At 44.7% G+C, this 14,970-nt stretch overlaps 1 protein-coding gene across 2 annotated transcripts in view; it reads left to right on the top strand.

The window, feature by feature from the left end:
• Nucleotides 1-1,509: 1,509 nt before the first annotated feature.
• Nucleotides 1,510-14,970, top strand: part of LOC139548773 (membrane-associated phosphatidylinositol transfer protein 3-like) — a 190,908-nt gene continuing 177,447 nt past the window's right edge. Inside the window, exon 1 of one of the 2 annotated variants that reach the window (XM_071358600.1) lies at nt 1,510-1,890. In XM_071358600.1, coding sequence (XP_071214701.1) covers nt 1,866-1,890 — 25 coding nt within the window. In that variant the 5' untranslated portion in view covers nt 1,510-1,865. The remainder of the gene's footprint in view (nt 1,891-14,970) is intronic. The other variant, XM_071358599.1, reaches the window with a different exon arrangement.

Raw genomic sequence — 14,970 nt, 5'->3', positions numbered from 1 at the left:
TGCTACATACACTAACTCAAAATACAAAATTCAATATCCCACAAACACAGGTGGGAACAAACACTACTTAAATATGATCCCCAATTAGAGACAACGATTACCAGCTGCCTCTAATTGGGAATCATACAAATCACCAACAAACCTAGAACCCCACATAGAAATAATAAACTAGAACACCTCCCAGTCACGCCCTGACCTACTCCACCATAGAAAAGAAAGGCTCTCTATGGTCAGGATGTGACACATACTGTATCATACATTTAGCAAAATCATAACATATTGTACGTTTTTCAAATTTGGAACATATAATACGAATTGTAATTCGCAACATATCATACGAAATGTGTATTGGACATCCACAAATGAATACATACCATATGAAACGTAACATATCATAACTAAATGGAGTGTTCGGATTTCCATACAGAATAATACATAATGCTCTGAGACCAGGTTGCAATATAGCATATTATTTGATAGATATGACAGCTTGTTGTGAGAGTTAGCCCAAGCTGTTTGACAATGTCAGAGCAGGGAAATCTATAAAACATCATAGATTAGGCACTGAATGTCTGAAGCAAGCCAGCCAGCCTTACTCCCCTGTAATGTATTTCTACAGTTCACATACAATAGGCTACATCCCTAATGGTAATGCATCCATTAACTTATCTATTAACTTTTCTGATTATCCATGTATCTAATAACAGTTTGACAGTGTCCGAAATGGCACCCTTTATAGTGCACTACTTTTGACCAGACTAGGACAAAAGTGCACTACGGTGCACACTATAGTGCACTTTTTAGTGAATAGGGTGCCATTTGGGAATCAACCTACATCCATCATCATCATAATGCAGACCATTAATGCATGCATCTGATGGCTTTCTCTCAAAAGCAACAGTCCACTCCGCACAAAGCCTAACGTGATGTGAGCCGTCTGAGGACCATGAGGAATGTGCTGTGCTGCTATGCTGTTGAACTCTGGTTTCAGTATGTTTTATAGCTGGGTCTCTGACCTAACATTGTGGAGGAGCCAAGGCTGTAAGAAATAAAGCAAGAGTCATGACAAGGTGAGAGTCAGTCCTTGCCCTTTAGGCCCCCATCTGTGGCTCGGAGACAGTCATTATCATCATCATGTCTTTAAGGTCAATAAAGAGTCTTTGTCAAGCTATTTGTCATGTCTGCTTAATGCAGCCTACTTATGGATCAAAATACTGAAACATTAGCCACAGTCTGTTGTTTATAGGCTTATAGGTTATCTTATCTTTATTATTTTACTCTACAATCATACAGTTGTAACTACCTAATTAAGTAGGCAGAAGTGAGATTTTGTAGATATGTGTCATTTTCCAATATGGCTATATTTGTTTCTAGACCTCACATCAATGGTTAGGAATGCATCCCATGTAATTCAGTTTGCGTCACTGTTTCACTGTGGACTCATTTCTTTTTGCTTGGAATCCCAACTGTGCAGGAGGCAGAGCCTCATACACCGGACACCGGCAAGCCACTGGAGGCAGTCTAACACTGGTTCTTGAAACAGTTGTAGTGATATGGCAGTAGTGGAGGGGAGGGCAGTAACGAAGTCTGCACAGATACAAATACTGAAAGTGTGTTTCGTACAAGAGGCAGATCCGCTGGATGTGGGTCTTGTCACCGATGAACCAGAAGAGCTCAGCTGCAGAATTCAAGACGAGACAAAAAGCGCAAAGCCTCACTGCCTCAGGGCTACCTATCCTCCGTCTGGCTGGCGTCAAGGTGCGGGGACGAGGGAGTGAGCGCCCACTCGGTTAAAACTATCTGACAAAATGACACCCCAATGACTCCGCACCTACCTTGGTAGCAGTAGAGACACATAGGTTGGGATGGCGAAGGAAACGAAAGGGAAAGGTAAGGTGCTCGGTTGAATACCTTTTTATATAGCCTACCATATCTGCTCCGGTGTCAAAGCCAATGAGGTTAACAGGTATCATGAGTCAACGTCTCGACCTAAATCATGTAAAAGGATGCCTGCGCGCTATAGCCCGTTGCCATTAGACAATCTGTTGGAATGCGTGATGTTTGTCGAATGGTGTGTTTAGATCATTTTTGTCGATGTTGTCTGAGTATGTTTAATGTAATTTTTTTTGAAACATTTAAGGTGTGAAACCGTCATCCTGACCATTAACGGCGGGAAAAAGCGCGCACCAAATTTTGATTTGGACCTAGTAAATCACACATATACACACACACACACACACACACACACACACACACACACACACACACACACACACACACACACACACACACACACACACACACACACACACACACACACACACACACACACACCTAATATTATATATATTATATGAGCATATCAAATTATTTGGGCAAACCCTTCTCATTTCCAGAGAGACTCAAACGCTCATTAGTCTTTTTTGACAACCATGCATTCAAGGAATAATTTGCATTCAAGGAAAAATTACGTTGTTAGTGGATAGGCTATCATTAGTAGACACTTTTTGTCCTCACAAGTATTTAACAGTATGAAGTTGTGTGGTCTAAAAGTAAAACTGGACACAGGAGTTAATAAGTAGGTTGACATTTATTGTAATGAGTCTTCTCCTGGAGCAGAAGTGAGCTATTTCCCCTTAGATAGACCAGCTGCAAAGTCAAAATGTGTCTTAATTTAAGGTTAGACATTAAGGTTAGCAGTGTGGTTAAGGTTAGGGTTAAAATGAGATTTTATGGCTGTGCCAGCTAGTGACCACTCTGCAGAGCTGCCTCCAGAACAAGATTCATGATGAAAAACGCTAAGCTGCAGGTGAGACAGTAAAATGAATGTTGTAATGAAGGTGTTATAACTGTTTTAACTGCATATTTTCATCATACTTGGTTTGTATCCAGTTGATCACCATGGGGTTCAATACCTTACTGACAGGGGAGGACTGGGACCAGAAATCGACCCTGGGATTTCTAACAAATCGGCCCATTTCTTTCCTTGAGGCCCCCACACCAACCTATGTATTTCATCAAGGCCCCCAAACTGGCCCATTTCTTTCCTCAAGGCCCCCACACCAGCACATTTATTTCCTCAAGGCCCCCAAACTGGCCCATTTCTTTCCTCAAGGCCCCCACACCAACCTATGTATTTCCTCAAGGCCCCCAAACTGGCCCATTTCTTTCCTCAAGGCCCCCACACCAGCACATTTATTTCCTCAAGGCCCCCAAACTGGCCCATTTCTTTCCTCAAAGCCCCCAAACAAGCCTATTTATTTCATCAAGACCCCACACTGTCCCATTTTTTCCCAAATTGAGGCCCCTATTATTTACTAAATAATGATAATTTTGCACCCAAAAAAATTCCGCAATGCCAGATGGCCAGTCTACCCTTGCTTACTAAATCACCAATTGATACAATTGAAAGGAATGCAATGTATCGAGGCTGCTATATAGCATTCCCCAGGGAGATGTGTTCTGTTGATTATGGAAATTGATAGCTTATTCATGATTCAGTGTATTTAATGAAATATAAACAATTCAATGTAGACTAGTTGGTTCACCTTTTATAATGACATTCAGCATTCCACCTTCTCAATCACCTTCCGTTGCACCTTGATAAACCTTATGGTAGGTGATGAAGGTGGCAAGGGAAGGTGATTGAGACGGTGGAATGCTGAATAAATGTTGCAGTTTAATGAATGTGTTTGAGGTATAGGTAAAAACACAAGAAAGTATCTTGACTGTGTGTGAAATAGTTGGGCCCATCTTTGGTCTAATGAATTTAATTAGATAATGTTCGCATGACAGATTGTGTGCTGTCCAGCTCTATAGTGACTTCAACACATGAAGCAATGGGCTTTGGACAGCATGGGTTGTGTGTGTGTCCCAAATTACACCCTATTCCTTATATAGTGCACTACTTTAGACCAGGGCAGCTAGGGATCTGGTCAAAACATGTGCACTATGTAGGGAATATAGGATGTAGACCATGTCAGATTTTGTCCAACTTTCCTCAGAGTGATAAAAGATTGAGCGTCTGGTGAGTTCTTTAGAGTGACCCAGTCAGACCCATCCTACCTTTGAATAACTTTAAATAAATTTCATAACGCTCTCTCTTACAGCATTAGTTATGCTTTTTGAATTGTTTTGATATTTCATGCCCGTTCCATTATATATTTAACCTCGACTCGGGAGACGTGACATACATTGGTTCTTTTCGTGGAATGAATGATAATAAAATACCCATTAAGCTCTTATCATCCAGTTTCAGTAAGTTAAGCAGTATCAAATTATACATGATGCTTGGTGGTGCCTAACGTCTCTTTTCGTTGTGCCCAACAACGATGATTTTGTTATAGGGGTGCAATGATTTGTTATGGAGGTAATTAAAACCATGAAGTCAGGGTAACACGTTATTGAGGTTAGTCTCATTTATCTGATAGTCTCTGCTGATTGGACCGTGATCTCATGAACTGAACACCAGAGACAGAATTCAAGTGCATACAATAAGGCCAAGTTACGGTCTTACCTAGTCTCGTTCACCCAGCCAGCTCCCTCTTGCCTAGGGATTTGGCTACTTTTTACCAGGCTTTTTGATAATGTCATTAAGATAGTCCTGAAATTAGTTTGACAATGCAAACAATACCATTTTAAGAATCTCCCTCACCACCTGCCTTACAGGAGGGAGGCTAATGTCCAACCAGGGGGGTACAAGTATCACGTTTAAGGTAAGACCCAAATGCAGACTGTATCGAAGTAACAATGTTTATTACAGCAACAGGGGCAGGCAAACATCAAGGCAGGCAGGGGTCGATAATCCAGAGTAGTGGGGCAAAGGTACAGGATGGCAGGCAGGCTCAGGGCGGGCAGAAATGTCAAAACAGGAACAAACGAGAGGCAGGAGCAGAGGGAAAAATGCTGGTAGGCTTGACGAAAAAAAACGAACTGGCAACAGACAAACAGAACACAGGTATAAATACAAAGGGGATAATGGGGGAAGATGGGCGACACCTGGAAGGGGGTGGAGACAAGCACAAAGACAGGTGAAACTGATCAGTGCGTGACAACAGGAAGTACACAACGGCTTTGAGATGTGATCCTATAAATACCACAAGAGACATCCCAATGCACTTGAACAAAACAGCTTGCTAGAGTAACATGCACTTACGCCACTGACTGCTGACTGAAACACAGTGTGTTTGTGTCCCAAATGACACCCTATTCTCTTTAGTGCACTACCTTTGACCAGGGCTCTGACCAAAATAATAGGGTGACATTTACATTTACATTTACATTTAAGTCATTTAGCAGACGCTCTTATCCAGAGCGACTTACAAATTGGTGCATTCACCTTATGACATCCAGTGGAACAGCCACTTTACAATAGTGCATCTAAATCTTTTAAGGGGGGGGGGGGGTCAGAAGGATTACTTTATCCTATCCTAGGTATTCCTTGAAGAGGTGGGGTTTCAGGTGTCTCCGGAAGGTGGTGATTGACTCCGCTGTCCTGGCGTCGTGAGGGAGTTTGTTCCACCATTGGGGTGCCAGAGCAGCGAACAGTTTTGACTGGGCTGAGCGGGAACTGTACTTCCTCAGTGGTAGGGAGGCGAGCAGGCCAGAGGTGGATGAACGCAGTGCCCTTGTTTGGGTGTAGGGCCTGATCAGAGCCTGAAGGTACTGAGGTGCCGTTCCCCTCACAGCTCCGTAGGCAAGCACCATGGTCTTGTAGCGGATGCGAGCTTCAACTGGAAGCCAGTGGAGAGAGCGGAGGAGCGGGGTGACGTGAGAGAACTTGGGAAGGTTGAACACCAGACGGGCTGCGGCGTTCTGGATGAGTTGTAGGGGTTTAATGGCACAGGCAGGGAGCCCAGCCAACAGCGAGTTGCAGTAATCCAGACGGGAGATGACAAGTGCCTGGATTAGGACCTGCGCCGCTTCCTGTGTGAGGCAGGGTCGTACTCTGCGGATGTTGTAGAGCATGAACCTACAGGAACGGGCCACCGCCTTGATGTTAGTTGAGAACGACAGGGTGTTGTCCAGGATCACGCCAAGGTTCTTAGCGCTCTGGGAGGAGGACACAATGGAGTTGTCAACCGTGATGGCGAGATCATGGAATGGGCAGTCCTTCCCCGGGAGGAAGAGCAGCTCCGTCTTGCCGAGGTTCAGCTTGAGGTGGTGGTCCGTCATCCACACTGATATGTCTGCCAGACATGCAGAGATGCGATTCGCCACCTGGTCATCAGAAGGGGGAAAGGAGAAGATTAATTGTGTGTCGTCTGCATAGCAATGATAGGAGAGACCATGTGAGGTTATGACAGAGCCAAGTGACTTGGTGTATAGCGAGAATAGGAGAGGGCCTAGAACAGAGCCCTGGGGGACACCAGTGGTGAGAGCACGTGGTGAGGAGACAGATTCTCGCCACGCCACCTGGTAGGAGCGACCTGTCAGGTAGGACGCAATCCAAGCGTGGGCCGCGCCAGAGATGCCCAACTCGGAGAGGGTGGAGAGGAGGATCTGATGGTTCACAGTATCGAAGGCAGCCGATAGGTCTAGGAGGATGAGAGCAGAGGAGAGAGAGTTAGCTTTAGCAGTGCGGAGCGCCTCCGTGATACAGAGAAGAGCAGTCTCAGTTGAATGACTAGTCTTGAAACCTGACTGATTTGGATCAAGAAGGTCATTCTGAGAGAGATAGCGGGAGAGCTGGCCAAGGACGGCACGTTCGAGAGTTTTGGAGAGAAAAGAAAGAAGGGATACTGGTCTGTAGTTGTTGACATCGGAGGGATCGAGTGTAGGTTTTTTCAGCAGGGGTGCAACTCTCGCTCTCTTGAAGACGGAAGGGACGTAGCCAGCGGTCAAGGATGAGTTGATGAGCGAGGTGAGGTAAGGGAGAAGGTCTCCGGAAATGGTCTGGAGAAGAGAGGAGGGGATAGGGTCAAGCGGGCAGGTTGTTGGGCGGCCGGCCGTCACAAGACGCGAGATTTCATCTGGAGAGAGAGGGGAGAAAGAGGTCAGAGCACAGGGTAGGGCAGTGTGAGCAGAACCAGCGGTGTCGTTTGACTTAGCAAACGAGGATCGGATGTCGTCGACCTTCTTTTCAAAATGGTTGACGAAGTCATCTGCAGAGAGGGAGGAGGGGGGAGGAGGAGGAGGATTCAGGAGGGAGGAGAAGGTGGCAAAGAGCTTCCTAGGGTTAGAGGCAGATGCTTGGAATTTAGAGTGGTAGAAAGTGGCTTTAGCAGCAGAGACAGAAGAGGAAAATGTAGAGAGGAGGGAGTGAAAGGATGCCAGGTCCGCAGGGAGGCGAGTTTTCCTCCATTTCCGCTCGGCTGCCCGGAGCCCTGTTCTGTGAGCTCGCAATGAGTCGTCGAGCCACGGAGCAGGAGGGGAGGACCGAGCCGGCCTGGAGGATAGGGGACATAGAGAGTCAAAGGATGCAGAAAGGGAGGAGAGGAGGGTTGAGGAGGCAGAATCAGGAGATAGGTTGGAGAAGGTTTGAGCAGAGGGAAGAGATGATAGGATGGAAGAGGAGAGAGTAGCGGGGGAGAGAGAGCGAAGGTTGGGACGGCGCGATACCATCCGAGTAGGGGCAGTGTGGGAAGTGATGGATGAGAGCGAGAGGGAAAAGGATACAAGGTAGTGGTCGGAGACTTGGAGGGGAGTTGCAATGAGGTTAGTGGAAGAACAGCATCTAGTAAAGATGAGGTCAAGCGTATTGCCTGCCTTGTGAGTAGGGGGGGAAGGTGAGAGGGTGAGGTCAAAAGAGGAGAGGAGTGGAAAGAAGGAGGCAGAGAGGAATGAGTCAAAGGTAGACGTGGGGAGGTTAAAGTCACCCAGAACTGTGAGAGGTGAGCCGTCCTCAGGAAAGGAGCTTATCAGGGCATCAAGCTCATTGATGAACTCTCCAAGGGAACCTGGAGGGCGATAAATGATAAGGATGTTAAGCTTGAAAGGGCTGGTAACTGTGACAGCATGGAATTCAAAGGAGGCGATAGACAGATGGGTAAGGGGAGAAAGGGAGAAAGACCACTTGGGAGAGATGAGGATCCCGGTGCCGCCACCCCGCTGACCAGAAGCTCTCGGGGTGTGCGAGAACACGTGGGCAGACGAGGAGAGAGCAGTAGGAGTAGCAGTGTTATCTGTGGTGATCCATGTTTCCGTCAGTGCCAAGAAGTCGAGGGACTGGAGGGAAGCATAGGCTGAGATGAACTCTGCCTTGTTGGCCGCAGATCGGCAGTTCCAGAGGCTGCCGGAGACCTGGGACTCCACGTGGGTGGTGCGCGCTGGGACCACCAGGTTAGGGTGGCCGCGGCCACGCGGTGTGAAGCGTTTGTATGGTCTGTGCAGAGAGGAGAGAACAGGGATAGACAGACACATAGTTGACAGGCTACAGAAGAGGCTACGCTAATGCAAAGGAGATTGGAATGACAATTGAACTACACGTCTCGAATGTTCAGAAAGTTAAGCTTGCGTTGCAGAAATCTTCTTGACCAAAATTATTAAAATGATACAGTACTGCGGAAGTGGGCTAGCTAGCAGTGGCTGCGTTGTTGACTTTGTTTGAGAGTGTCGCTGGCTAGGTAACCTCGGTAGCTAGCTATGTAACCTCGGTAACTGGCTCGTTAATTAGTATAAACTACACAATTGTCTTAGATACAAGGACAGCAAAGACAACTATGTAGCTAGCTAACACTACACTAATCAATCGTTCCGTTGATCCGTTGAATGTAATAGTTTCTACAGTGTTGCTATTCGGTGGCTAGCTGGCTAGCGAGCAGTGTTGACTACGTTACGTTACGTTAAAAGGACGAAAAATAGCTGGCTAGCTAACCGAATTAGTCTAAACTACGCAGTTATCTTAGAAACAAAGACAGCAAAGACAACTATGTAGCTAGCTAACACTACACTAATCGAGTCGTTCCGTTGAATGTAATAGTTACTACAGTGTTGCTGTTCGGTGGCTAGCTGGCTAGGTAGCAGTGTTGACTACGTTACGTTAAAAGTTACGTTAAAAGAACGAAGAATAGCTGGCTAGCTACGCAATTATCTTTGATACAAAGACGGCTAAGTAGCTAGCTAAGATTAAACAAATCAAACCGTTGTACTGTAATGAAATGAAATGAGAATGTGAAAATGTGATACTACCTGAGGAGCGAAGCGGAATGCGACCGGTTTCCACTCTAGCTTTCCACTCTAGCTCTAACATTTGGGACACATACACAATGACAGTATATTTTGAACCAGCCCAGGTGTTAGGAGAGGAAGCTCAGCTCTGTATAGTAGAAACCTATCCAGATCACATGCCACCCATGTCCCAATTGCATCTGCTAATTTATTGAATCAGCTCAATTAGCAGTTGATTCGATGAGTAAAGAGAATGGAAGGGAATGAAACGCAATGGAAGGGAATGAAAGTGAGAGACAGAGAGCGAGAGCAATAGATAGATAAATAGATAGATACATTTTGAGAGCTCATAAACCACTGGGAAAAAACTGATTGAATCGATATTATTTCCACATCGTTTCAACAAAATAATTCAATATGATGTCATTGCATCAACATGGAAAACTGATTGAATTTGCAACAAGCCATTAATGTAATGGAATTTCATATTTTTTCACCCAACTTTTAACCTAAATTCAATGACATGGTGAAATGTTTTGTTGAATTGACGTTAGTTGATAACTCAACCAAAATTAAATCAAAACTTGACATTGAAATTACATCTGTGCCCAGTGGGAAATTTGTTCTTAGGAGGTTAGTAGAGTCCTCGGTACATTGTAACAGGAAGCTTTTCACTCTGTCACTTGTTTTGCAGTGCAGATTATTCATGGCATGCTGTAATATGATCGAGAGGAAAGTATTGCTCCCCAGTTTATAATTGACAATAGATTTATTTGAAACCATTACAGACTAATTGTAATGTAAGTAGCTGTAACTGGAGTTATGATTATGAGAATGATTATCCCCGACTGAGCTAAAGGCAAATCTATGGCCACAGCCATCATTCCAGCCATGCTCGCTGTTCTGCTCATGAAGATTATTTGAACCCTGCAATGTTTGGACACGCTGGTACAAGATTGATGGCAAACAGCAATATGGAGGGGTTACTGTTCCTACCGCCATTTCTCCATGACATATTTTCATTAAATATTGTTGCACCTTTGACTGTAGTGTGTAATCTCTGTGTCAGTGTTCTTTGTAGATAGGATCTTTTTTTATCCTTTTAGTTTCTTTCAAGTAAAACAACTTGGCTTAGATATAGACTTTATTGTAATCTTTCTTACATTCACACTCATTCTTCTTATCTGCTTCATCGTTACTTGAGATCTGCTTTCTTTCATGACCAAAAAGCAGCTGGGGACCAGTAAGGAAAATTCCTTTTTGACAAGAGGAGATGGGAACATCCATTTTGTTTTTAGCAGAGGCTCTACCAAACATGCCATATCATATGTACTTGGGACAGGATGATACAGCATTTCTGTTTCAGCTTCTCCTTAAAACATTATCTCCTCATTGAAGTGAAGAGCATCAGAGGTTTAGGGGTTACATGCAGTCTTTCAGTCTTCAAAATCCACTTGATCAAGACCCTAGGTAGGAGATAGAAGGACACTTCAGGTGTCCTCCGTAATTATTGTTGTTTTGGCTCTGTACTCCAGCACTTTGGATTTGAAATGAAGACGCACAAATATTATACCCCCAAGGCATGCAAACCTCTCACGATTACAATAACAGGAGAGGTTAGCATTTTTGGGGAATGATATTTGTGCTCTTGTAACTCATAATTGTTCACGAGTCATTCAGGACTATCCGTAATCATAGTAGCATCCACATTAATGTAGAAGTGTTTAGAAACATATTCTATTCTTATTTACAATAAAAGTGATTGCCAAATGACACAATACATTATTTACCATTCATTTATATTGGGTACAAAATAATCTGAAACACAACCAAAACAAACAGCAAATGCATCCAACAAGTTTGTAGAGTCAGGAAAGTAAGGAACCAATACACGCAGTCAGTCAGGAAAGCAAAGGCTAGCTTTTTCAAACAGAAATTTGCATCCTATAGCTCTAACTCCAAAACGTTTTGGGACACTGTAAAGTCCATGGAGAATAAGAGCATCTCCTCCCAGCTGCCCACTGCACTGAGGCTAGGTAACACTGTCACCACCGATAAATCCACAAATATCGAGAATTTCAATAAGCATTTCTCTACGTCTGGCCATGCTTTCCTCCTGGCTATCCCAACCCCGGCCAACAGCTCCGTACCACCCGCAGCTACTTGCCCAAGCCTCCACCGCTTCTCCTTCACCCAAATCCAGATAGCAGATGTTCTGAAAGAGCTGCAAAACCTGGACCCGTACAAATCAGCTGGGCTAGACAATCTGGACCCTCTCTTTCTAAAATTATCCGCCGCCATTGTTGCAACCTCTATTACCAGTCTGTTCAACCTCTCTTTCGTATCGTCCGAGATCCCTAAAGATTGGAAAGCTGCCGCGGGACACTCTAGACCCAAACTGTTATAGACCTATATCCATCCTGCCCTGCCTTTCTAAAGTCTTCGAAAGCCAAGTAAATAAACAGATCACTGACCATTTCGAATCCCACCATACCTTCTCCGCTGTGTAATCCGGTTTTCGAGCTGGTCACGGGTGCACCTCAGCCACGCTCAAGGTACTAAAAAAGATCATAACCGCCATCGATAAAAGACAGTACTGTGCAGCAATCTTCATCGACCTGGCCACGGCTTTCGACTCTGTCAATCACCGTATTCTTATCGACAGACTCAACAGCCTTGGTTTCTCAAATGACTGCCTCGCCTGGTTCACCAACTACTTCCATAGACAGTTCAGTGTGTCAAATCGGAGGGCCTGTTGTCCGGACCTCTGGCAGTCTCTATGGGGGTACCACAGGGTTCAATTCTCGGGCCGACTCTTTTCTCTGTATATATCAACGATGTCGCTCTTGCTGCGGGTGATTCCCTGATCCACCTCTACGCAGACGACACCATTCTGTATACATCTGGCCCTTCTTTGGACACTGTGTTAACTAACCTCCAAACGAGCTTCAATGCCATACAACACTCCTTCCATGGCCTCCAACTGCTCTTAAACGCTAGCAAAACCAAATGCATGCTTTTCAACCGTTCGCTGCCCGCACCCGCCCGCCCGACTAGCATCACTACCCTGGACGGTTCTGACTTAGAATATGTGGACAACTACAAATACCTAGGTGTCTGGCTAGACTGTAAACTCTCCTTCCAGACTCTCCTTCCAGATATTAAACATCTCCAATCCAAAATTAAATCTAGAATCGGCTTCCTATTTCGCAACAAAGCCTCCTTCACTCACGCAGCCAAACATACCCTCGTAAAACTGACTATTCTACCGATCCTCGACTTCGACGATGTCATTTACAAAATAGCTTCCAATACTCTACTCAGCAAACTGGATGCAGTCTATCACAGTGCCATCCGTTTTGTCACCAAAGCCCCTTATACCACCCACCACTGTGACCTGTATGCTCTCATTGGCTGGCCGTCGCTTCATATTTGTCGCCAAACCCACTGGCTCCAGGTCATCTATAAGTCTTTGCTAGGTAAAGCTCCGCCTTATCTCAGGTCACTGGTCACGATAACAACACCCACCCGTAGCACGCGCTCCAGCAGGTATATCTCACTGGTCATCCCCAAAGCCAACACACTCTTTGGCCGCCTTTCCTTCCAGTTCTCTGCTGCCAATGACTGGAACGAATTGCAAAAATTGCTGAAGCTGGAGACTTATCTTTTTCTCACTAACTTTAAACATCAGCTATCTGAGCAGCTAACTGATCGCTGCAGTTGTACATACCCCATCTGTAAATAGCCCACCCAATCTACCTACCTCATCCCCATATTGTTTTCATTTACTTTTCTGCTCTTTTGCACACCAGTATTTCTACTTGCACATCACCATCTGTTCATCTATCACTCCAGTGTTAATTTGCTAAATTGTAATTACTTCGCTATTATGGCCTATTTATTGCCTTACCTCCTCACGCCATTTGCACACACTGTATATAGACTTTCTTTTTTTTTCTTTTTTCCCCTATTGTGTAATTGACTGTACGCTTGTTTATTCCATGTGTAACTCTGTGTTGTTGTTTGTGTCGCACTGCTTTGCTTTATCTTGACCAGGTCGCAGTTGTCAATGAGAACTTGTTCTCAACTAGCTTACCTGATAAAAGAATTCATAAAAAGAAAAGAGTCATAAGCTTGATGTAATCGTTGCGTGCTATAAGAATATGGGACCAAATACGAAACATTTACTACTTTAATACAAATGTTTTGCATGTCAGCAATCGAGTTTTCAAGATATATAACTTTCAAAATACAGAAATACAGCCAGGATTTTCCATCAACATTGGAATAATCAAACAAATACCTAAAGATACACTAACCACTGCATTCGAAAAGTATTCAGACTCCTTGACTTTTTCCACCTTTTGTTATGTTACAGCCTTATTCTAAAATAGATTAAATACATTTGTTCCCTCATCAATCTACACACAATACCCTATAATGACAAACTGAAAACCGGTTTTTAGATATTTTTGCAAATGTATAAAAAATGTAAAACAGAAATACCTTATTTACAGAAGTATTCAGACCCTTTGCTATTAGACTCGAAATTGAGCGCAGGTGAATCCTGTTTCCATTGATCATCCTTGAGATGTTTCTACAACTTGATTGGAGTCCACCTGTGGTAAATTCAATTAATTGGACATGATTTGGAAAAGCACACACCTGTCTATATAAGGTCCCACAGTTGACAGTGCATCTCAGTGCAAAAACCAAGCCATGAGGTCGAGGGAATTGTCCGTAGAGCCCCGAGACAGGATTGTGTCAAGGCACAGATCTGGGGAAGGGTACCAAAAAATGTCAACAGCATTGAAAGTTGGGGGAGAAGGGCCTTGGTAAGGGAGGTGACCAAGAACCTGATAGTCACTCTGACAGAGCTCCAGAGTTCCTCTGTGGAGATGGGAGAACCTTCCAGAAGGACAACCTTCTCTGCAGCACTCCACCAATCAGGTCTTTATGGTAGAGTGGCCAGACGGTAGTGGTGCGTGCCCAGTCCCCTCCTGTTCTCCCTGTTCACCCAAGACTGCGTGGCCAAGCACGACTCCAACACCATCATTAAGTTTGCTGACAACACAACGGTGGTAGGCCTGATCACCGACAATGATGAGACAGCCTATAGGGAGGAGATCAGAGACCTGGCAGTGTGGTGCCAGGACAACAACCTCTCCCTCAATGTAAGCAAGACAAAGGAGCCGATTGTGGACTTTAAGAAAAGATGGGTCCGAACAGGCCCCCATTAACATCGACAGGGCTGAAGTGGAGCGGGTCGAGAGTTTCAAGTTCCTTGGTGTCCACATCACCAACGAACTATCATGGTCCAAACACACCAAGACAGTCGTTATAGAGGGCATGACAATGCCTATTCCCCCTCAGGAGACTGAAAAGATTTGTCATGGGTTCCCAGATCCTCAAAAAGTTCTACAGCTGCACCATCAAGAGCATCCTGACCGGTTGCATCAACGCCTGGTATGGCAACTGCTCGGCATCCGACCTATATACTAGGCGTTGTCAGAGGAAGGCCCAAAAAATAGTCAAAGACTCCAGTCACCCAAGTCACAGAATGTTCTCTCTGCTAATGCACGGCAAGCGGTACCGCAGTGCCAAGTCTAGGACCAAACAGCTTCTACCCCAAGCCATAGAACTGCTGAACACTTAATCAAATTATAGCCACCCGGACTATTTACATTGACCCCCCCTCCCTTTGTTTTTACACTGCTGCTAGTCACTGTTTATTATCTATGCATAGTCATTTTACAAATGACCTTGACTGATCTGTACCCCCGCACATTGACTTGGCACCGGTACCCCCTGTATATAGCCTCGTTATTGTTAGCATCTTGTGTTACTTTTAGATTATAATCA

The sequence above is a fragment of the Salvelinus alpinus genome, chromosome 22 (assembly GCF_045679555.1).
Source record: "Salvelinus alpinus chromosome 22, SLU_Salpinus.1, whole genome shotgun sequence".
In the NCBI taxonomy this organism is placed as follows: domain Eukaryota; kingdom Metazoa; phylum Chordata; class Actinopteri; order Salmoniformes; family Salmonidae; genus Salvelinus; species Salvelinus alpinus.
This window is presented reverse-complemented; position numbering and strand designations above follow the sequence as displayed.